General features: G+C 37.6%; 1 protein-coding gene across 3 annotated transcripts in view; it reads right to left on the bottom strand.

Annotated features, from left to right (window-relative positions):
- Positions 1 to 23,911, bottom strand: part of ralgapa2 (Ral GTPase activating protein catalytic subunit alpha 2) — a 124,502-nt gene that overhangs the window by 49,380 nt on the left and 51,211 nt on the right. For all 3 annotated transcript variants that reach the window (XM_041812394.1, XM_041812392.1, XM_041812393.1), the window contains exons 17-31: positions 18,556 to 18,678; positions 18,084 to 18,169; positions 17,901 to 17,991; positions 17,542 to 17,703; positions 15,031 to 15,198; positions 13,846 to 14,039; positions 13,434 to 13,532; positions 11,627 to 11,782; positions 7,810 to 7,938; positions 6,369 to 6,497; positions 6,048 to 6,106; positions 5,590 to 5,698; positions 940 to 1,050; positions 604 to 672; positions 207 to 344 (exon numbers count right to left, since the gene is read on the bottom strand). In XM_041812394.1, the coding sequence (XP_041668328.1) occupies positions 207 to 344; positions 604 to 672; positions 940 to 1,050; positions 5,590 to 5,698; positions 6,048 to 6,106; positions 6,369 to 6,497; positions 7,810 to 7,938; positions 11,627 to 11,782; positions 13,434 to 13,532; positions 13,846 to 14,039; positions 15,031 to 15,198; positions 17,542 to 17,703; positions 17,901 to 17,991; positions 18,084 to 18,169; positions 18,556 to 18,678 (1,823 nt within the window). The remainder of the gene's footprint in view (positions 1 to 206; positions 345 to 603; positions 673 to 939; positions 1,051 to 5,589; positions 5,699 to 6,047; positions 6,107 to 6,368; positions 6,498 to 7,809; positions 7,939 to 11,626; positions 11,783 to 13,433; positions 13,533 to 13,845; positions 14,040 to 15,030; positions 15,199 to 17,541; positions 17,704 to 17,900; positions 17,992 to 18,083; positions 18,170 to 18,555; positions 18,679 to 23,911) is intronic.

Below are 23,911 nucleotides of genomic sequence, written 5' to 3'. Positions count from 1 at the left end.
TGCATTTCTGCTCTGAACTTTTCTATCATGCTTTTAATATGCAATATGTGTTGCAATCAGTTTGCCAGTGGTTGTGAAGCACATTGTTTTGCCATGTGTATGAAATGTGCTATAGGAATAAAGTTTGACTTGACTAAGTTTGCAAAATGTTGCAACAGAAACATTTAAGTTTTTCCCACCACTGAGCTGCCAGTAAGGCCACTCACCCTGTAGATATAATCCAGAAGAGGAGCTTTGTGGGACATGCGGTCCTCCAGAAAAGGCATGGTGATGGGTTCAAGGAGCAAACTTAGTGGGACAGCCATGCACCAGTCCAGCAGGCAAAGCAGCAGGGACACCATCAACTGTCAAAATGCAAAGACAGAATGACTGTGTTTTAACTGTTTGCTTTGTCAAGTTTGAGTTAAAAAATGTTTATTTATTATCTAGAGAAAATACTGTAATAAATGAAAGCAGTACAGACAAAAATAGTGGAAAAAGGGAAAAGAGAAAATAATGTCAGTAGGAACATTCCTCTGCAAATGCACAATTCCAACACGATAGAAGATGGACCTTTAGATGTCAGCTATTTCATGCCCCCTCACCCTCCCTTCGAATATGTACCTTTTTTTCTGCTTCCACTGTTGAGTGCTCTGCGCTCGGCAGCAAAAAGGCTATTGTGGCCACAAAGATCTGTGTTGGGACAAAACAAGGTGAAAGATAATTGGATGACACACTTCTATTCATCAGCTGAGTCACAGCCCTGTGCTAAAATGGATGTGATACCACTAAAATGAGAGCATGCATGTGCATGAGCAATAGTTCATGAAAGAACTACATTTAAGAACCAGAGTGGCATGTTGGGAATTTTATTTCATCTTCCTGTATTTTGTTCTCCCACTTCCCTAATGGGCACAGATAATTTAAGACAGTTTGAACGCACATGTTTGTGTGAATTACCTCAATAATCTTCTTGGGTAGAGAGGACTCCAACCTCTGGAGATGTTCCCAGTGAGAGATGAGCAGCTGAAACACATCGCAGGCTACCTGAGCAACTGCTTTGTTCCCAAACTGCAAAAAGGAGCAAACAAGCAGATGAAGCAATATGACAAAACAAAGATGCAAAATTTATTCTCCCTTTAAAGAAAAAGCATTCAAGAAGGGAAATATTTAGATGTTAAACCAATATTTCATTAAGCATTATAGCCACCCACTTTCAGACTGAACCTTATTAAAATGCACGTCATATGTAGTTTTTTTAATGATTACTGTCTGAAAACATACCATATTAAGCACTTTTTAAGACATGAACTAAGAAAAATGAATACAAATTTTTGCACCGTTAACAGACAAAAATGAGAGGCATGAGATTTCTCGGTGAACGGGACCAGAACTGAAGTTTCAGATTTAATGAAGTGTTTACGAAATGTCAAATGGTAAAAGGAAAAGATTTATTTGGGAGGTCAAAAAAGCCCAAATTTGATGATTACTGGCCCATTTCATACTTCTGTTCTATTAATATACAGTGTATTGATATTAATCGTCACATTTTTGGTGTGGAAGGTGTGCTGAGCTGCTTCTAAACAGTTTAATTCTTAAAAATCAGAATAATACTTTTTTGTTATGGATGACCTGTTAAAAAAGGGGTGGGTTGCAAGAATTTTTTAAGTGGGCAACTTGGTAATGCAGAGTGTATTTATTTACAGTGAGTCAGAGAAAATCACAGAGGGGTCTGGTTTCTTCCTCCAGGAAATTAGAACATCCAACACTAAACTCCTTCAGTTATGGAAAATAATTTATGCAACAGTTTGTAGGAATTATTAAAACTGTGTAAGGTTGGCTAGAAACAAAGATTGGATAAGGTCATATCTTATCCAAACTGCCTGCTGACATTTTAAGACCTCTTACTAGTAAAAATCAGATTTTCCAGATTTTTTAATGGCCTTAATTTCAAATGTGCAATATAAGACTATTAAACACTTCTCAAAGATCTGCAGGAACACTGGAGGAGGCACTTGATAAATGTATGTTTGTAATGCTGGCTCTAAGTAGTAACTTTAAAAGTTTGAAAAAAAAAGCCATTTGCATGACAACTAGTGTTGATGGTGTTATACTGTTGCTGTCTTTCTTTAGAACTTATTTTGAATTTACATAATACTGAAAATGCACATTACCACAAAAAACACTGATTAAAACCTAATATGTCTTGACTGTGCTGTATGTTCAGCAGATAGAAAATTATTTATTTTAAAATCCCAAGCTCAACTATTTTGGTATCTTTCAGAAATCCTCCTAAGGAACACCTAAAAAGGGGATCTGTGGTCTTCAAATACACAATGCTAGAAAAGACTGATCTTGTTGAAGACACAAAAAAAAGTTTAGAATGACTATGGGAGAATTCTGGGTAATTTTATGTAATGCGCATATAATCAGCATAATTTCATTTCCACTTGAAACCATGGCTCATTTTCTCCAGGCTCATTGGAGGACAGAATTGAGCTGTTGACAATTTTCTTCAAATGTGGATTTCTTCAGTGATTTGAAATTCTTTGTGGAGAAATAGAAATTCCCATTTCTTCCAGATGAATGCCTCTCAACATGTAACAAGGGCAGACAATGTGGGGAGTGCAGAAATGGCCCAACACAAAAAGGGGCCCTGAGAGTTCAGCACCTGCTTTTAGAAAAGAGACTCTCAGTGGCACTCTTCCCCCTAGTTCCCCCACCCAGCCTATACCCTCTATTTTTGGACTGGCTGTCTGTGTGTCAAGTTGTACAGGGGAGTGATTACTGCTCCATTAGAGGAGGAGGGAGTGGTGGTGGTGGTGGTGGTGGTGGTGGGGGGGTTACTCGAGCAGGAAGCTGGGAGATGTAGCTGCTTAAATTGGCCCACATCTACTGCGAGTAGCCTGAAAATTACGCCACCGCCCATAACCCTTTTCCATGAAATAAAAAAACAGCCTCCACTGACTCTCTGCATCTCTTCACTCAGGGAGAGGGAGTAGGCTCTTTCGAGTGAGTCACATCACTGGACCTGTTTTATTCTCACACTTTTTTCTGCACACTGTGTTGAAATTGTTCTGCAGTCCTTATATGAGATGAACTTTCATGTTTGTGACCGGCAAACACTAAAGGGTTTGTAAAGTAAAACAACAAGGCCGCTCAAATCCAAGCTTCTCTGAAAGAATAGGAAAGAATTTGGCCAGAAGGGATTTTTTTTTTATCCAGGATTTTTCAGGGCCCGAGTACCGAGTGGTGTGAGGACCTAATTGTAATTCCAAAGTCAAAGGGTTATTGATAATCTTCATCTTTTATTGACTTTTTAGGGGCTCAACTTTCTCAAAAAGTCATTACAATTTACAGATGCATCAGGACTTGCATAATCTGCAATATTTTGTGGGGTTTCAGTATGAACAACCAGACTGCCTCAAAAGTGTCCCTAACATTTTTAAAGATAAAGCCCCCTCTTTCTTTTTTCTGAGAATTATGAAATTTGGTGGGTAGATTTGGCTTGACACGATCAACAAAAAAAGCCTCTTGGAGCAAAACCCAAGCTCCAACAGGAAATTTGTCACTTTGAATAAATTAGTCAGTATTAGGGTATTTTTGCTCATTTTCAGAGGTTCATTGAGGATTAATTCGTCCAAGAGAGTTCATCCAATTAAGCTCAAATTCAGGTTACCCATAATAGAGACCTTAATAATAAAAAGGATGATGATGGCCATGGAGAGCCCTCAAATTTGCACTTGTTTTTTTAAAGGAAACTGCTTGTTACTAAGCTGCACATGGTCCAGTTTGACCAAAACAACTCAAATGCAATCTCCATCTTCTTCTCTGCCTCCCTCTCTACCATTACTTTCATGCAATGTAAGCTCTGCTCAAAATGTCAGCTAAGCACAAGTTTCACTGTGACTAAAAACTCAGCGAGTTGCTGATATATTGTCTGAGAGGGATGTTATTTTTTTTCTTTAAGTTTTATCAAAGTCCTCTAGTGAAAGGCCATCATTATAGCACATCCCAAGACATCAACCTTACACATATTTGAAGATCAAAAGTCTGTGTGAAAAGGCGTGGTCATGGCAACTTTTATTTGCCATGAAACAGGAAGTAGTTTTTTCAGATGCCTAACATACTTGTACAGCAATTAGACTGTAAAAATGCTCTGTAAGAAACTGAGATATATGTTTAAGACTTTGTTGGTAGATGTGGCTAATTGGCTTACTTGTGCCCCTACTGAAAAACAAAAAAACAAAAAAACAAACAAACAAACAAACAAACAAACAAACAAAACAAAAAAACAAAAAAACACCCAAAAAATACAATTGCAGTGTTTTACAAAATAAAATAAAATAAATCATAACAATTACGAAGTTGCGTGATCTTTTCTCAGCTCAGTAGTAAACAATAAACTCTGCCTTTTCTCCCAAGCTTTGCAGATAAAATCTGCTATGGCAAGAGTACCTTTTATGAAACAGAACATATGCATCATGCCAGGACCTACAAAAAAGCCTCTTGGAACCATATCACCACATCAACAGAAGTTTGCAGTTTTAAATTTTTGGTTAAAAAATGGTTGATGTAGTAATTTCTAGTGTTTTATTTTTCCTAGGATTTACTCCTCTGAAAGCATTCATCCAGTTGCCTTAAAAAATGGTTGTGGGCTAGAGGAGACCTTTGTGAGAAAAAGTTGTTCAGTTTATGAAAAAACTTGGGGCCACAGCGGCCTATTAAACTTTGATTTCCTATAATGTGACCAAATCTGTCTTTTTCTATAATAAATAAGCAGATCCTGCAACGTTGATGGAATCTGCCACAAAAGTGGTGTAAAAATACACTGAGAGTGTTCCCATGTGATCAGTTGAAGCTCACAGGTTTGACACTAAAGCTGTTGCCTTGGTGACCCATTATTCACCCTGAAAAAAAGGAAGTAGTTTGGCATAAAACACCTGTACTGCCATGAATTTTGGTGGATACAAGGACAGCTGATAAATTACAGGTTTCATATGGTTTATAACAATTCGTTGCATTGCACGAATATGGAGTCACTTACCGTGGAGCTGTGTACATCACACCCAGATATTTAATAAACTCTACTTTCAATTAGCTTAGTACCTCTCTGATAATAATCACATAAAAGGAAGTTACTGTTACTCAAAGATAAAGGGTGAAATCTGTGATTCCAGACCAATTCTCAACATATCTGTATGCTACCATTAAATATCTGTCACCTACTGTTAAGACCCATTATAGCCAGCTGTATGATTCGGTTGGTTACTCTGGTATTGACACTGTGTGATCTTACTTCATGTTTTTCTGTAAAAGACATGGCAGCTCATATGTGGTAATCCTTTCCATGTCCAATGGCCAATTTACAGTATTGCTGGGGCCCTGATGTGCATGGGACCCCTATGTGTGCAAAGGTGCAAGGCCCTGCTCAGTGCTGTTTTCAGCCCTGGTTTAACTGGGATCCCGATGGCCAACACAAACCATAATGTAAGGGTTTTAGAAACAGCATTAATGTTTTATCATTCAAGTTTGATGTGTAAGCTAGAAGATCTCAAACTGTAAATGCGACTGCTATACTTAAGTTTCCATTCTCAAAGGGTCACTGACCTTTAGTGTCACTCCCAGAACATTGATGGCATCTTTAACCTGGTTATGGATGTTTTTTTGCATCAGCTCCTCACACACCCACAGACCCAGACTGCACACAGCAATGCATCTAAAAAACATTAAAATAATTACATTATTACACAATAATTACATTTAAGACTCCTGATTCTGGAGTTGTAAAGAAATATCCCAAGAAATAGACAAATGCTTCTCACAGAGTTTTAATTGTGGTCATTTTTTATATGGACAAGTATTTAGAAACAGATTCAAATCAAATGGAAATGGACGTTCCTTGTATCTTGGGTACATTATGTAGAGATCCACTACACATTTTGTGAGAAATAAATAAATATAAATGAATTAATAAATAAATAAAATCAAAATTTAGCAAAATGAGAGACAAAATTTGTAATTAAGAAATTGAGAAATATCACTTAAAACCAAAGCTGGAATCAGACCTGGCCCCTTCACAGTGTTCCTTTGTTGCAGTTTCTATCAGGATGTTGACCAGATAATCCTAAAAAACAAAACAAAACAAAACAAAACAAAAAAGGTTTGAAACTTGCTTTAAATTGGTAATGTAGACCATTGTTTATTTAAAGGCATTTAACAATTATAAAGAATAATAAAGGCTACTATGATGAATTATTCTTCGATATTTTTTTCAATAGGACTAGTTTTTATCTAGCTAAAGGTTACAAATCCACAACACAAAGAACTGCATCTATTTTCAAAATAACATGACCGCATAGATCTGTGAGTGGCATGTGACTGTCTACCTTGATATCCTCATTGCCAACAATAACTTCATCAGAGCCAGGCACGCGCTGCAGTATAGGAATCTGGAGGTAAAGGTTGGGGAAACACACCAGTGAGCCCAGGATTGTCTGAGCCTCCATCCTTGGAGCCTGAGAGAAATGAGAGGGAAAAGAACAACCACTATTGTCAATTCCCTAAAGCTACATCAACAAAACTCAAAACTTGGAAACAGAAGAGTCCCCATCTTGGGAAAACGGATTAAAGGGATATGATTGTCTTTACTCATTATTTGTTAATGTTTAGTACAATCTTTAAAAATATGGAAGGCCCTGGACAACAAAAAGACTGATTAAAATGTCTTCAGGGCCCATGCTAACAAGAATGTTCATCCTGTCATATGCTGAGCAGTTATTGTGATGAGAATAAAAGGTCAGTGCTAAGGGATGTGAGAATATCTGGCACCCAAACAAATAGAAACAACATGTACAAGTACCCCTAGTACGGGTTTTTCTCACAAAATTTAGTCTGAAGTTTAAGACACTTAAAACCCACTTGTCTACTTTTCAAGTCCAGCCAGAACCATGCAAAATGTTTGCACCTCAATCCTGCATTCATATGAATAAAAATGTACAGAATATATTTGGATTAAACGATGAAGCAGCAAGAAACAAACAAGTATATTTGTCATCCAATCTCCTGTAGGAATTTTTTAGTTGGTTAAGAATAAGACTTAAGCAAAGACAAAAGAGAGAGCACCTTTTCGAGGGGTTGCCAATACTGACACCAAATCTCTCACACTTGCATTAAATTTGATGCTGTGCATTTAATAAAACCTGTCCCTGTTTATATGCCTGAATTATCACACTCAGTTGTTTCATCTGCAATTGACTGCACAATACATCTCCAATAATAATGCAGACATTCTGAGTTAAACATTTAAACCATATTTTATCGAGCTGGAACAGCACAAGGGGAAATCTGGATAAATGAATGTCAACTGGGCAACAAACTCGTTTAGTTTCCAAACACTGAGAAATAATCAAAAAAAATTTGCATCACAAAACCGAACAAAAATATTTGATGCAACTTTTAAGCCACTGTTGCACAATCATTAACAAAATGCAATTAAAACAAATACGGGTAAAAAGCTGCAACAAAACTTCATTATTCACTACAAGAAGACAAAACTTTCAATGATAGAGGCTACAAAACACCACTTAAAAAGGCACGTTGTTTATTGGTACAAAGATCAGTAGTGAGTGGGTGGAACAATGTGACAGTGATTTCAGATCAAATGATATCAAGGGGATTTCTGATTTTTTTTTTTTTTTTTTTGCTATTTGCTTTAGTTTCTCATATTCTTTTTTCACATCCACAAAGATGCAGAGGAATTACTGAAAATTGGATAGATTTATAATATCTCTCATCTTTATCATCTGAGTGTAACAAGTGTAGGTATACCTCTGATGAGCCGGAGCTGAGAACGCAGGCAGCAGCAGTGATGAAATCTCCAATGAGCATAGTGAAGCCTGGCAGGCCGAGGAAGAAGAAACGAGGAGAGCAGGAACGAACCATGGTGTTCAACACATCCTGATGACAACAATCCAACAAGTGCATGGGTACAAACAAACACAGAAACATATTAACATATTTATATTGATCTTATAAGCCATCAGCAACCAATTTGCTATGGTACATAAATGATTATTACTTTGAAGCTGAAATGTTCATTAAATTAGCCACCTAATGAGAGACACTGCAGGGAGAAAGCTTTATCTCCAACAGGTAGCCTAAGTAACCTCAAGAGAGTACAGCGACCTTACATGTGACAAAATGACAGAAAAAAAAAAGAATGGATGAGAACGAAAGACAGATGAGATAGAGAGAGAGGAGCAGCAGATGGATTGTTCACAGAGAATAACAGGCAGAACAAAAGACCCCAACTTTCGTGAGTCACATGTTCATACACACACAAGCAAACCTGTAATTAAAGCCAGAGACAAGGTATTGTTTTGCTGAGGTACAGGCGGCTCAGTGGCAGATGGGTGCTCTTTCAACACTGACATATGCTGTACTGCAGAGGGCTCTGCACAAACTGCTCAAGTATGTACAGTGCAATTCCATGCTAGATGAGAGCATGGAAAGCTTTCAACATGCTACACTCATTTGGTAAAGCAAGCTGCACTGAAGAGGCAAATTTATACCAAAGAATGGTTTATTAATGGATGATAAATCAACAAAAGCCAAGACACAGATCACTGGAAGTCTAACATCAATATAGGTTTAAAGTCAAATCAAGGTTATCAATTAAAACTAGATAAATAACTAAAACATAAATGCAAGAATAATTTTGGTTGACTAGAAAAAAAATTGATGATCTGGGGAAAAAAAGAAAACAAACTACAACTATATTCTGTGCTCACAGAACTAACTGGTTTCTTTTAGTCCTTTATATATATGAGAATGCAGTTGCTCAGTAACAAGATAAATTGTTTTCTCTTATCTGAGACATACGTGTGTACATTTGTGTGCAAAGACAAGGTCCAAGCCGAAAACACCTGTCGTCTTGGCTATAAACTTGTGTAAATTAGACTGTTCAAACATCAGCAAACACACATGCACAAAATGTCTTTCTCATTGTCGCACACGCAAACACATGCATGCACAGTTACACACATACACTGTCCAATCTACCTATCTGTGACATTATTCACCCAAAGCTTTGGTAAACAAAGAATGCAGGTGAACAAGAAAGGACAAAAAACAGGCAACGCAACAATAAGAAATCAAACAAACATGGTGCACAGCATGTAGAAAATTGTGGGAAAAAGCTTTAGGATTGAGGGCCCATTTTATCCTCCTTTTGTTGGTAATTGACCTCTGAAACATAATTTGCAGTGCAGTCAGAGGTAATTAGCATGCAACAAACTGTTGCTTGATTGCCTGAAGTGAGCATTTTAGAGGAAGCCACAAATGTAGAACACAAAGCATTTTCCATTTTATGTGTAAGTAGAGGGAACCTGATTTGAGTTGTGTGTATAGAGATGGGAATTGAGCCCGGCGTGTGGCTCTGTGTTGGCAGTACGAATGGTCCCTGCATCAACAAAAGGTGCATTAACGTAACTCTGAATAGAACCACCTCAGCCTTTTCATTTGGCCTCATCTCCAGGAAAGCACACACTGCCCACCTGCTTGTCCCTGGGGTGACAGGGTTCGGTCCCATATGACATCACTCTGCACAATTGCAATTGTTTTTTTTTTTCTTTTTACTGAATTAAAGTGTTTGCTGTTTAGTGTTGGAAAGATTTTCTGCTGCAGTAAAACACCACCGTTATCACTATGAGTATCAGGGGTTTTCCCTTCACAGGCAGTTATGAAAGGATCAAACCCACCTGCATAACTATGAGGGTGGGGATTTAATCAACAGCCACATTTGTGATTTGGGGGTCAACTGTCACAATTTAATCTGGCAGTATTTAAATTATGGAGCGCATGTCCTCTACAATTACTAGATGAAGTAAGTCAAGGAGAAGCTAGATGTGCTCTGAAAGCACGACTGAGAATATCTGTCTGAGCATTTTATGTTCATACATGCAGGATTTGTAAGTGTTAGAACATATGGCTGATACACTGTATGTTTGTATATGCCTCTGCAAAACAGATATGAATTTTAAAAAGCTTTTTTTATGTGCACGATGCTTTCAAAATATGCTGTTAATACGGGAGTGTAGACAGTAGACCTATTAGATAGATTACTGCTATTGTGCTGTGGTCATGCCTTTGTGAGACCAGTGACCAGGGAACAATCAGGACAATAGCCCTGACCTTGGCACTCTGTCAGTTATAAGGAGAATCCCTCCAAAGGAACTGTCATTTTCCCCAAAGCTAAGTTGAATTTAGTGGTGAGGGTTAACACTGGGATTCCCCTTGTTGTCTACGAAACAAAACTGGTTCAGGCAGATTTTATGACTCCAGAAACAGCTAGTTCAAAGACATTTATCAACCAGTAGGAATACACAAAGATATAAATAAAGAAGCTTCCTGTTAAAGTCAGCATTTATCATTAACCCTAAGTTTAAAAAAATAATTTGCATTAACAAATCTAAAGAGTTTCTTCTATAGTGCTTGTTACATTTTTCACTCATTACTTAAAAATAGGGTACAAAAATAAGTACAACAAAATATATGTGTTTGTTAATAAATATGCACATGTATTTATTTGCTGGATTCATAAAAGTAATTTTTTGCCCAGTTAGGGGCTGTGGGTAAAAGCAGAGAGGAAGGAGGAGGGGGAGTGTAAGAGCCACTTTCTTATGTTAAGCAGGCGTGCGGCTGTCCTCTATTGTGTGGCGTGAGGACTCTTTTCTCCGGCCAATTTGAGCATGCTTCAGTGGCCAGCCTGGCTCTGGCCCCCCGACGCATTATACAGAGCCACAACAAAAGCTGGAGAATGTTGCCTCGTCCCTCAATGTGCCCCCCTCATTGCTCTACTCTACACTATGTTCCCTAGTCTCCCCTCCCGCTCCTTCACACACTTGCATAAGCACAGGCAGGCAGGCAGGCCGGCCAGCCTGCTCTGGGCCCCTGGCCGACGTGTCAGTCTAACAGAGCGCGACAGACGTCAATCCTTAATTAATCACGTATACGCGGCAGGGGCTCAAAACATTATTTAACGACATGGAAAACATTCTAATAAGCTTGTCGCACTGCCAAAGCGCAATAGAAACCAAGCCAGGAGGGCATATACATACACACAAAACACACACTTGCATCCAAAACAACCCCCAACCACACACACATTTATCCTCATCCTTTGTTTTTGGGGACTCCATTCATCTTCACTCAGCCTAGTTGTATTTAAATACAAGGAAGGGTGTGGCAGAAGAAGGTGGAAGATGCCAAGACACAAGCATTCTTCATCACCATTGGTTGGCACACAGATTTCAAAATCAGCAAAATAACTACACTGCAAGCATAATTATGAACTCTGAAATTCCACCAATTTTCAACAAACAAAAATCAGTACTGGAACCATTAAGCTTGTAATAAAAAGATAAGAGTAAAGCTTATGCTACCCTAGAAAAACAGTTACTTAGGAATAAGTCTGCCAAGTCAAACAGGAAAAAGTAGATTGCAAATTTTAACCACAAGCCATTCCATTTTATCCAAACAGGGCTAATGCATGTACATCATAAGAGTTTGTCTAGTGTACCATCTAGTGGTGAAAAAAAAGAAAACTACTGGCAGCTATCATTAAGGTGCCCCCTTCTGGCTGTACCTGATCATCGCTGGTAATGCCCTTGTGTATGATGTGGTAGAGATGCACCAAGAAATCGCTGTTGGGGAGAACGTCCTGATGCCTGGTCATCATCTCACAGATCAGCTTGTAGGCCTGCAGCTTACCCGCCTTGTACTCAGCAGGCAGCATAGTGGCCTAAGGTGGGGAGAGAGAGTGAGAGACGCTAAATTCAGTTACATAATGAAAAGTTCTGATACTTTGACATATCAAACATCTTTATTCTCATATTGGGAGGATGGTGAAAGAAGTCGGGAGTTTTATTTTTCTGTGGTGAGGATTTGTCACCTCTGGATGTTGAGGTAAGCAGGATCACCAACAAGAATCTTATTAAGAATTCATTAGTTCAAATTTGATATGCCCGATTTATTCATTAAGTCCTAAGTAGCTGTAATCAGAGTTCCTCCTGAGTGAAGGGAGACTCTCACAAGGAAATAACATGTTTAGGGCAAAGATACTGACATGATAGCAGGGGTGGAAAGTAACTTATTACATTTACTCAAATTACTGTAATTAAGTAGGTTTTTGGGGTAAGTATACTTTTTTGAGTGCATTTTAAAATCAGTGCTACTTCTACTCAAGTTTGAGCCAGAGTAACTGTACTTTTACTTGAGTACCATACTCTTGTACTTTTTCCACCTTTTCTCATCACATCACATCCCAAAACAGTAAAATGGGAGTGTTGATATTATAAGGTTAATATGTTTTAGTTGATTTTAACCACATTCTGAGTGAAATGGTCTTTAGTGTTGGAGTTATTTGACAGTGTTTATCACCCAGTGTTAGTTTAACTCAGAACAATCAACTGATCTCCTACAGTGTTTTTATGTGTTTAGTTGTGTTTGGGTGGTTGCCTGTTGTACAGTGATCCCTCCTGGGAGTCTTTAGGTCATGTTTCTGGTGGATTGCTGTTTTTGATGTGAGACACATTTACATCATGAGTGAAGTTATCCAACGACTTCATACCTTTTCGCATCAAGGGCAACGTTATTAAACAACACAAAAATGCAAATAATTTAGAGGCAAATTGTGATGCGTCTTAATACATAACAGTGTAACATTGTTATTCAGCAGACGCTTTTGTCCAAAGTGAGGTACATCTGAGGTTGAATCTCTGCTTTGTTTGTGCCAGAGGAGACTCACCTTGCCACAGACTTTCAAGAGTTACAGCAGCTCTGTCATACTGTAAAAATTAACACTTTTAAAAGTGTAGTTTATCTTTGTGTGGTTTCGATCAATACAGACACCTTTGAAGAGCTAAAACTGAACTTTGTCACTGTCAATTTTGCTGTGTATTTTACTTTATTATAGAGATGTAACTTTAACTTAACAACTAGATAGGAGATCTGTGCTGTTGTTGTTCTTGCCAGTAAGGAAATATCTTATTTTTACAGTGCAACTCCTCAGTAGCTACTTAGTTCTTAAAGTAAAGTTTAAATTAAATACTTTTTACTCTACTTAACAGATTTATAGACCAGTACTTTTAGTTCTACTCAAGTAAATTTCAGTCTAACTGTGCTTTTACTTGAGTACAAAAGTTGTATGCTTTTTACGCATGTGCATTAATATGAATAAGTAAAGTAACAATACTACGTTTTTCAAAAATATTTTTGAAAAGAAATATAATATATTTAGCATGCTGTGTGCAAACTTAACATTACATTACTTAAAAATCTACCGTCATAACCTGGGTTGACTTGTTTCACACTACTATTCATATCTAAAAAGTATTATATGATTGTGATTGTTATTTTCTGATTGCTGACTGTTGTGTCTGTGTTTTTGATACCCTGAAAAGCCAAGATGCCAGCATTCGAAGAGGAGGGATGAAGGCAGGCTGGGGAGGAGATGACTGGTTGTCCACACTGATCCCAAGATTGTCCCGGATCTGTAAGCACATGTTTATAGAGGCAATTACCATAATTAACATACATAATCTTAATAAGCATCTATGAGAGAAAGGACAACGAATGAAACTGTATAAAGGCTTCTCTTTAAAAATTGTATTTTAATTTACAGAGATACTGTTTGCTAAAATAAATCCCACCTGTTTAAAAAAAGGGGGCACTCAACTGAATCGAAAATTCAAGTTGCTGCACAATGTGATTACATGCAAACTACCTCTTTGTAAGAGTGGGGGTATATTTTTTTCATTTATGATACAACTCAGACAAGGGCAGTGTTTTTATTCTAAGCCCTACCTTTGCCAGCTTGTGCCAGAGCTCATACAGATAAGAAAAGACCTTGGCATGGATTTTGGGGCAATGGATGGTATTCACATCTCCAAGGATACCCAAAATCCTCCTCCACAGGACAAAGGCAGAGTCAGCATGCCAGCCAGTCAGGGTCCCTCCCGCAATGATGCTGACATCATCAGCAAGACACTCACTGCTGTCTGCAAGGTCAGCAACAGAGTTTGGAGAGGTCTAGGTTAGAGAAAATACTTACAAGGTACCCAAAATTAATCTGAATCTTTTAAAATTGGGGGGAAAGATCATCAAGGATACAGAATTCAGTCAACAAATGCAGAAGAACTTCAATGTTGGGATATATATTTGACGCAGAAAATATTAGAAAAAAAAAAACATATTGTTGGAGCAATTGTTGACCAATTCCTATAAAGCCTGTGCCTTCTTCCAAATGTGTCCAAGCACAATCTTTGTACAACAGAACTTTGTGATGCACTGGACCACCTTTGGAGTAAAGCATCTCACATGCATCAGCCAACTCAGGTTGAAATGTGGAATGACACTGCCATCTAGTGGGCAACAGAAGAAAGACAGGGAGTGAAGGCAAAAGAAGAGATTGCATGTTTAGTAGATCAGAAGGGGTATGTTTTTCAGTTTTTGAGACAAATTTAAAGGTGGTTTTAAGAAGAGTAAGTTAAGACCACTTAATGTAACCATTAAAGTAAGGCAGGGTACACACTACAAGATGATCTTGCATATTTTTGGGTCAGATTTCCCAGCTGCGACCAAAGTCAGCCAAGGCCTGACTATCTTATGGTTCTAATCATGATTGTGCTTGGTTTCCAGTTTAGAGGGAGAAGACTGTGTCTGTTGGTGCGTAATCCTTTAAGTCTGTGATGTGATGTTTTTGCCATCTTGTTGCATAGCACCCAAAAAGAATAAAACCATAACATCTTGATCTGTCATCATGTGTGGGGTCTCTCCCATTTTCAAAATCAGCTAAGATTCTAATAATCTTTTAGTGTGTGCCAGGCTTAAGTGAATAAGCTCATATGAGAAAATGGAAATAAATAGAAAAGATACAAATGCATGGAAAAATGACTTAAAGAGGTTAGAGGCTGAGCTGAAAAACATGGAAAGGTCATGGAAATGAGGACTCTATGATTCATATGATGAGTGGCAGCTGGGGAGCAATACCCAAGTGGTGTGGCATGTGTAAGACAGACTGATGCATGTTGTCATCCAGGGGGCACTCTGGGTGCACCAGCAGGGCTGGTGAGGCAGGTGGGTTCTGGGGATAGTGGTAGTGGTAGTGGTTGTGGTAGGACGGGGGTGCAGAGTGGGGAGGATGGGGATACTCAGGACCTAAAAAACAACAGGGTGAAAGGCACAAAGTTGGGTATGAGGAAATAAGCATGGTGAAGAGTGACAACTTCACGATGATCAAACGTGAGAAACACGGAAAGTTTACATTGAAAGCTGGGGAGAGTAATATGACAGAGCAGGGGCTTGGGGGTAAAAATGAGAAGTCAGAAATTATGTCTGATAAGACAAAATATCTTAATTATTAGCTTACAAATATTCTATGAGATCAAATTGGAGACTCAGGCCACTTACTCTTCAAAAACATTATAAGTGAGTGGACAACAAAGACCTTAGCAGGATGAAAGTGCTAAGCAAGGAAGGTACTGTATTAAACACTGGCAAGTCAAATTTCCTTAATGGGATAGTCTACCTCTGTAAGTAATCCATCAAGAGCAAGTTTATGAAGGGCACTATAATTCAGGTGGATGATATATAGCTAATATAAACAGGAAGGATAGCTGATTTCTTTCATTTCTTTTTTCCTAATGCTGAAAGTAAACAAGTGATTCCTCTGTAGATAAGACAATATATATAATGTGGTTAGTGGATGCAATCATTTCACTTACACAAAAAGTTAAAAACAAAATGGAGAAAGACTTTTATTTTACCTTTAATTGGCTAACAGGACTGAATTCCACTGACCTGTCATTACACATGTAATAATCCTGCGCCTGACTGCAGTTCACTAGATCTACTTCTTAGTGTTGGTCTAAGAGGTGATGAAGGTGCTCTAGAGCAGTGGTTTCCAAGATGTTTTATTTCAATTGCTTTGGTTTCAACACAAATCTCACCAAATGACCATGTTTTTATCTTACATTCAACTAATTTGATGCATATATTTTTACAATAATGGGTAAAATATACAATTTGAAATGATAAATGACCTTCTAAGAAGGTGACCCTCACCCTGACCCTCACTTTGGGGCGTGGAGCGCTGCCTGCTCTGATGTTGTCAAAATTAGATGTTCATAATAATAAACTAGAAAAGCACTTGGAGAGTGCAGACTTCCGCCATTAGCCCTATCTCCCCATAGTACAGAATACTTTAAAAATTCCTGGGTCCAGATGGTGATCCGAATCACTCCCAAAATCTAATCAGTTCTTCCTTATGCCATTTCTGACATCTCCTGAAAATTTCATCAAAATTCATCCTCAACTTTTTGAGTTCTGTTGCTAACAAACAGACTAGCAAACAAACGAACAAACCCTCCTGATCACATAACCTCCTTGGCAGAGGCAAAAATACAAGTATAATGTATGGCGGCATATTAGGGCCACCCATGAAGTTAAAACATACAGAGAATCTTTTCATTCTTTATTTTATTTTATTTTATTTTATTTTATTTTATTTTATTTTATTTTATTTATTTATTTATTCCAGAAAAACTGTAATTGTTTTTAGATTATAAAGTTGTACTGTTTTTAAATCGAAAACCAAACTTAAAAATTTCCAGGCTTAAAAAGTTGTACATTTTTTCATCACCAACTCAAAAGTTTGAGGTTTTCAAGTCAGAAAATTACATTGTAAGTCTCAAATTTGAGAGAAACCATTACAACCATAACAGAAATACCTCAGTTCAAATGTTGAAGAAAAATTGATGATTCTGTGTTAAAACCGTAAGTATTGCCTTGTTGATCAGTGCCAGTATGAAGTATAATATCAACAAGGCTCTTAACTGATGTACTTGTACAAGAAAAAAGAATTTTCTTCCATACACTGAATGATTTTGGACTTTCTTATTCCAAAAATTCCAAGGTATTGTTTATGTAAATTTATGACTTCTAAAGTAGAAAAATTAAAGTGTTTTTCTCCAAAATGTACATTTAAACTTAGAAACACTCTTGTTCTTTAAGAGCGACTCTATTAGACTGTTATGATAATGGATAGTTTTTATACAGATCTAAGTAAGTTGGATCTATTATGTCGGGATGTTGTCAGTGAAAACAATTAAAGCTTTTCTAACATATGAGTGGAGGAGGCTTAGTAAAAAAAGGTTGGGAACCACTATTCCTATAATTATAGTTAGAAACCCATAACTTTGAGATCACAAAAAAAAAAAAAAAACACTGACAGGAAACTAACCAACAGTGATATGAACATATATTAGCACATTTAACACATGCAATGAAATATATGTACATTTTTTTCATGTCAATGTTTGTTAATTTTTAGTGTTCTATGATTTGAGTCAACTTATTTCATTTCAAATGAATACACTTGTTTACAAATTGTTGTTATTACTGTACTATTGACTGTGTGGTGCTTTTTAAATCTAGAATAAAAACAGAGTTAGAGCAGAATAGCTGCGTGAATGCTCAGGGTAACTTTAACAGTTCTGTTACCTGCAAGAGCCTCGTTGTGGCTGAGAAGCAAACTCCCCTGGCTCTGGGGATCAGCTGTCACATCCATGTGGGCTGACTGTGTGGACTGATTATCAACCTCTTCTTCATCAGCCTCAGCTTCATTGAGGTAGCCGTTGGATGTCTCACTGCTTATACTCTCACCTACACAGGTTGGGTGAATGGGATGATTAAACAACATGAAAACTGAGAGGTGTTGAACACAGAAATATTTTCCATACTGGAAAAACATAAATCATACTAAGAGTAGATTTTATGTGATACCTTATAGATTGACTGAACCAATTTTATCTAAATGTAAAAGCAGTGGTTCCTTTCTGAAACACTGAATAAAGCTTTACTTTTCTCTCTGAGTTTGGGTCGGGTGTAGTTTGTGTGTCCCTCAGAATTGCACTCTGTGTCAGGTGGACTGCTGCTCCGCCGAATAAGGATCTGTGAAGACAGGAACAAATATTACAGCAAAGATACTTGCATTTGGAAGTCTTGGTCTATTCTTTTATTATAGCAAATTATATTTTCCTCACCACTGGTGGTTCGATACTCTCCCTCCTCCCGTCAGATGTCCTGCTATCAGAGCCACAGGAAGTAGGAGAGTACTCTCTTTTGTGGGCTGTGGGCAATAACAGACAGCACAAAAAGGCAGAGAAACCAAAATTAAGTAATTAAGAGCAGCTCCTACTAAAAGCAATTTTGACAAACATAATTGGTTTCTTTTTTAACATCTGGCTAAGGGCAATAGACAAAAAATATTGTTCAAGGCACATTCTAGCTTATTTCGAGTTGTTTTGGTTCATTAAGGAGCACTCACCCTGTCAAATAACCTTATAAAAAAGGGTAAAAAACAGATCAAAAGAATACACCTCTGTGGTCTGGTTCCCCTTTACCCTTTGAAAGAACAAAATGATAAGCACCCCAAGTCATGGATACCGGTATGTGTAGAGCTATTTAACTGTCTCATTTTGTATATAAAGCTGTGTGGACTGCCTCAGGTTCTACCTGGTAAAGTTTCAGACACTTGTTGGGTGATGTCTGAGGTGCTGCTGCTACGTGGCAGAGGGCTTTCTGCACCTCCAAGCTCCTCTTCTCCCCCACATTCTGACAGCTGACACTCCTCGACATCTGACAGACAGGAGAAAGGAAGACAGGGTAAGGCAAAGTCACAAGAATGAGCAAAAAAAAAAAAAAAAAAGGAAAGAGAGATGAATCATTTGTTATATTTATGGACCTGAAAACAGTGCAACATGTGGGCATTGGAACATTTGTTATAACATGGGAGAGTATGACATGGACACATGCAGTTATGATGCAGACACTGTTGTTACAGACGGTTTAACTACCCAGTACAGGGCTGCCTTAGAAATTGTACATTTCCCAGTAAGTAACCAGAAGAAAGGCTTGTTCCAGTTAAAAATAGACCGCTCAGATCCAAATCCAACACAACAGACAGAAAATTGTGAAACACATAGTGACGAATGAATGAAAAAGAAGGACGGAGGTCAAAAATACACATGCAACTCTCAGAATACACTTTACCTGAGAGTCTGTGAGAGCAAGCAGAGTTACCAGAAGAGATACCAGGCAAGAAAGAGCTCACAGTGTGGAGCAGCATAGGAACGCTTTTAGTAGTGGGCAAAGCCTCGTATAGATGGACACAGTTGCTGATTGACTGGCTTCGCTTAGCTTCCATCAGAGAAAAAGAGAACAAAGAGGTGGAAACAGAAAAGAGGTAAAGGGAAGATGACAGTATTCAATAACAGCAAAGTCCAGAGCACAGCAAAGCAGAACCAGAATCAACATTAACAAGTTCAGTGTGGTAGTCAGATCAGATATGTATGACAGACAACCCCCCCCAAATACTACCATGGCCCTTAAGAATAGATTAAACCCAGAAGAAACATTGTTTCAAACCTAGATTAAAATAACTGAAGCTGTATATGTGCTTGAATGGAAACTTGTTTGGACTAAAAGCAAAACCTGAGCTGTTGTGTTTACGAAAGGAAAAACAACATAAACATCATTTATATTCAACATAATGAACCAGTTTACAAAGCAGTCAAAGAAAAAAAAAGAAAGGCAAAACAAAGAAAATGTTTAGTATGAAGTTAGAACTAACAAACAATTGTGACACATTGTACAGCTGAAACTAAATTAATCAACAAAAGTTGAAAAAAGCTAGGTAGACAGGCAGACAGGAGATAGATGGACTTTATTCATCAAAAACTGGATGACGGTAGCATATTCTGGGAACCTGAATCTAGTTACATATTGCTTACATTGGCTATACTGGTCAGTGAATTCATATAGCAATCGGATTAATCTGCAGGCTCAAAAATAGAACCGCTCTGCCTTCTTAGTCTATTTCCAGTTCAAATAAATACAAAATTAAAATGAAACAAACACGAAAAAACTGTTACGCAGTAAATGGAGTAAACTTTATTGCTTTACAATTAGGGCGGCATGTATTTGATGAAATGTGAATCATAGTTTTCTCCCCAAAGAATTTAGATCAGGGTTCTCTCAAATGGATTCTTAGTTTTTCAACAAAAAAAAAACCCCTCTAATAAAAATGCCTGCTCTCTTGGGCTTTAAATGAAATAATTTGTAAGTGCTAAACTTAAACTCATCAGTCTTTTGTGAATACAACAGCCCCCAGCTATCAGAGAAAACTGCGTAGATTTGGGTGTAGAAATCCCCTTACAACAAGGACCACGTTTGAACAACTGTCATTTAAATAACACGGTTCAGCCGGCCACACCCTCAAAGTTTATGAAATGGATGTACATAATCCGGCCTAAGACCAATCCCTCTATTGTGGTTTCAATGTCCAGGTCATAAAATTAAAAATACTGTTTCTCAGCCTTAAAGTGAATCACAGACATCTCATGTGGAGGGAAATCACTGCTGAGGTGAACAGCATTGTAGCAGACAACCAGACTCCTGCTGATATCAGAATATGTAATTTATTTACTCCCGATACATAACTTGTATATATTATATTAATTCCTTATATTCAGATTATAAGACAATCACAACTACATCGTGGGGTGAAAAATCTTGACAGTCCTTAAGATGGCAACAAAACAGTATGTTGTATCTATTAAAAGAAGCAGCACCCAACAGAAAAACTTTCACTGGTAAAAAACAGGAGACCTATTAGTATTCTTCCAGCAAAATCATGGAAAAACTTGTATCTTCTCAGATTTCAAACTATTTTTCTGTTAATAAATTATGTTCAGTTTCAACATGCCTACAAAGCTGGACACTCAACTTGCACTGCATTAACACACATGACCAATGACTGGCTGTACCAAATAGATAACAGGAGTGTTGTAGGTGCTGTACTGTTAGATTTTAGTGCTGCTTTTGATGTAATTGATCACACACTTCTATTGAAAAAAATCACAGCTTATGGGTTCAAGGCAGAGGCAGTTAGGTGGATAGAGAGTTACTTAACTAATAGATCTCAGTGTACTTTTTTTTTTTAAGATTTATTTTTTGGGCATTTTTATGCCTTTACTTGATAGAGGAAGGACAGTGGACAGACTCAGAAACAGGGAAGATAGTGGGGAGAGACATGCGGTACAGGGCCACAGGCCGGATTCGAACCCGGGCCACCCGTGCACACGAGTAGTGCCTTAAACCACTCAACCATCTTCTTGGTGTAACCATAGATGAACAGCTAAATTGGTCCCATCATAATAGCAGTATTTTAACTAAAATGGGAAGAGCTCTGTCCAGCATAAGAAAGTGTGCATATTTTATGACAGATACTACAGTCAGCCAAGTTATTCAATCATTAGTGTTGTCTCATCTTGATTTTTATTCTGTCATCTGGTCATGTGCATTTAGGAAAGACCTGCACAAACTCCAACTTATGCAAAACAAAGCTGCTTGTTCAGCACGTCACTATTCTTTTAGGACGAGCACCGATACTATGCATGAAGCTCTGTCCTGGCTAAAAGTTGAGGATAGATTATCCATGAATCTCTTAGTCTTTTTTCATTGGATAATCACTACAACAAAGCCAAAAAGCCTTTATAGCAGGATCTCATACATCAATAGCACACAGCCATAACATAAGGCAGGCCACACACGGTCATGTTGTTGTTCCTGTTTCAAGAACCTGTGCTAAGCAGAAAACCGTTATGTACAGGGCTTCCACTCTGTGGAATAAATTACCATGTACTTTGAAAAGATCTAACACAAAAATGCACTTTAAAAATGAACTTAAGAAATATATTTGTATAAAATGAACATGAACTCTAAAAATAGGTGATTCACCGCTGATTGTTACTTGTCTGTTTCTACAGTTTTTTTATGTCATAAACCAATGTCATTAACTAACTGCTGAATGGAAAGTATTACCAGTGAGACATTCTTACATAGGAAAAGATCATATTTACTTCACCGTTTTCTCTGTTTTCCTCATATTGAATATACTGTAGTAGGTAATGTCGCTGCAAGTGTCGATATTAGCCTCTGAATGGGTTGTGGGTTTTGACTGTGGGAGACCATGACTGCATGAGAACTAAATGTCGGATTCAATTTGAATATCTAATGTAATATCATATAAAATGTTGATTTTGACAGACCCCAGGAATACTAGTTGCAACCCTGTAGCAACTAATGGGGATCCTTTAAACAAATAAATAAACCCAGACAAAAAGAGGCCAAATGGACCCCAGCCTGAGAAGAGAGTGGCTAGGATACGTCACTTTCAAGTATTATCATTCATGTTATTATAAGTGACGGGCAGTGATATGCTGATATACGGCGGCAATAGACTTCCCTCTTATAACTATTCATGAGAGTTGAAAAGAGACTTAAGAAAGCCTGAAATGTCCAGTAGGCCACACACACAAATTAAGTGTTAGTTTTAAAGTCTTTCCTTTAAGAAACAAATCAGTTCTAATTTTTTACAGTTTAGAGCACTGGAAGAGATCCTGTCTCTGTCTTAAAGGCTATAGTTGTGTGTTCACGCAGTTAACACACAGTAGTGGATTAGATTGATGATTTAAGTCTACAGACATACTGATTGATTATCATCCAATCTAAACGAATGTTTTGTGTTCTTGAATGGTCAGCTCTGAAACACACACTCCAGGTTTATACAGTTAATTTGTTAAAATAATGTAAAATACTCCTCTTTCAGTTAAAAACTTCATTCAGCCACAGCAGTTTAAAACGTATTTCCTATTTAAGAACCTAACGTTTAATTCACTTACTCTCGAGTTTCATCATTTTCTGAATATCAATATTATATTTCCCAGAGTGATGTTACTGTGTATACTGGAAGTAATAATAATAATAACAACACATTTTATTTAAGGGCGCCTTTCATGACACTCAAGGTCACCTTACAAAAGTACAAACACTTATTACAAGAACTTATTAATTATGGAAAGCAGCTTTTCTCTCTCTCTTTTTTAAAGTAAATCAAGAAAGAAATGTTTGTTCATCAACTCTAACAAACAACTAAGAAATAAACTGAAATGCGTGCTTCTTAACGCCTTTCAAAAATTCTAAACCTAAATCTAACCCTGCCAGATTTACACTGCACAGTAAGTCCACACTGACTTAAAATTGTGCGTACATGAGCTGAAAGCTGGCATGGTATTTGAGGAACTCTTGTGCTTACATCCAGACTGCTAAATGCCGATTTCTGTCTGTGAGTGGACATGATCGTACACCGACAGAGTACACAGGTTTGATAAATGAGGGTCATTGTCTCTTCTCTCTTTTGTTTTTTGGAACACTTGAAGTGAATAACATTAATAATAGATAATGCAAAGCTTTATAATACATTGAGTACTGTACTTAAAGGTACTGTACACTGCTTGAGGTTTGGGTGGTTTGGCAGCTGGGAGTTTGTATAGTGGTTACCTTGTTCTTTGTTTTTAACTCTTACTGGATTTGGTGGCGATGTTTCAGGTGGTTATGACATTTAGGGTATTACCTTGCTGCATTGTCACAATGCCAAAGCATAACTTGCAAATTGCAACTTGTACATCATTGGCAGGTTGTAAACCTCCAAACTTCAAAATGTGTCCCTCTATGTGATACCAGTGTAGCATCATTTCTTTACTTTTTCCCTCAGTGTCCCTTATTTTTTTCGTTCCTGTGAAAACTGCAGCTCAAGGCGCCGGTTTAACTCAGTTGGTGGATCAGTTACCTATACACAAGGGGTCGATCCTCAATGATCTGGTTGTGGGATTAAATCTTGATCCTGGCGCGTGTTTGGTTCATGTCTTCCTTACTCTCTTTACCCTTATTTGCCTGACTAATAAGTTAAATGTGTGTTTTGCTTTAAACTGTGTGACTGATAAAGGAATTTTAATTTTTCTAAAGAGGA

The sequence above is a fragment of the Cheilinus undulatus genome, linkage group 18 (assembly GCF_018320785.1).
Source record: "Cheilinus undulatus linkage group 18, ASM1832078v1, whole genome shotgun sequence".
Classification (NCBI taxonomy): Eukaryota; Metazoa; Chordata; class Actinopteri; order Labriformes; family Labridae; genus Cheilinus; species Cheilinus undulatus.
Note: the sequence above shows the minus strand (reverse complement) of the source record. Positions and strands in the feature narration are given on the sequence as shown.